At 58.3% G+C, this 762-nt stretch overlaps 1 protein-coding gene across 1 annotated transcript; it reads left to right on the forward strand.

The window, feature by feature from the left end:
• Positions 1 to 251: 251 nt before the first annotated feature.
• Positions 252 to 755, forward strand: LOC112391583 (melanoma-associated antigen B1-like; the record flags this gene model as incomplete). The annotated part of the gene is made up of 1 exon (XM_024732950.1): positions 252 to 755. A coding segment is annotated over exon 1 (504 nt), but the record flags the coding sequence as incomplete, so codon positions are not given.
• Between the last annotated feature and the right edge of the window lie 7 nt (positions 756 to 762).

Raw genomic sequence — 762 nt, forward strand, 5'->3', positions numbered from 1 at the left:
GGCAGGCTGTAGCCTGAGGCTCGCTCACTCTCGCTTCATACGCTGGGTTCTCAACGGACAGGCTGACCAAGAACAAGAGCCTAGTGGTTCCTAGAGCAGTGCCCTCAAGGAAACGTGCAGAGCGGCGTTCTTCAAGTCAGGGTGGGACCTCCCTGCTGAAGGTGCTCACACCCTCTCACCTTCCCTCCTCCAGGTTCCAGCATCACCTGCTCTCCTGCCCACTCCCCCGCTTGCTGTCCCTGCCCATAGTCATGCCTCGGGGGCAGAAGAGTAAGCTCCGTGCCCGTGAGAAGCGCCGCCAGGCCCGGAGGGAGACCCAGAATCACAGCGGTGCTCAGGTCACTGCAGCACAGAGAGAAGAGTCGCCCTCATCCCCCTCTTCTCTTTCTCGGGGTATTCCCCCGAGCTCCCCTGCTGCTGGCACTCGCCAGGAGCCTCAGGGAGCCCCAGCCACGAGCTCTCGTGCTGCAGGACTTTCAGGCCCAGGATCTGATGTGCGTGCCAAGGGCCAGGTACAGGCGAGGAAAAGTTCCTGCCGGGCCTCAGCCTTCGGTGAGAGCTCTCAGAGAGATCCTCTAATGAAGACGGTGGGAATGTTGATAGAATTCCTGCTGGAGAAGTATACAATGGAAGAGCCCATTATAAAGGCAGACTTGCTGAAGCTTGTGAACAAAAGGTACAAGGGGAGGTTCCCTGAGATCCTCAGGAGAGCTGCTGAGTGCGTTCAGCTGATCTTTGGTCTTGAGTTGAAGGAAGTCAAGC

Source organism: Neophocaena asiaeorientalis, unplaced genomic scaffold (genome assembly GCF_003031525.2).
Source record: "Neophocaena asiaeorientalis asiaeorientalis breed wild unplaced genomic scaffold, Neophocaena_asiaeorientalis_V1.1 scaffold2395, whole genome shotgun sequence".
Lineage (NCBI taxonomy): Eukaryota > Metazoa > Chordata > Mammalia > Artiodactyla > Phocoenidae > Neophocaena > Neophocaena asiaeorientalis.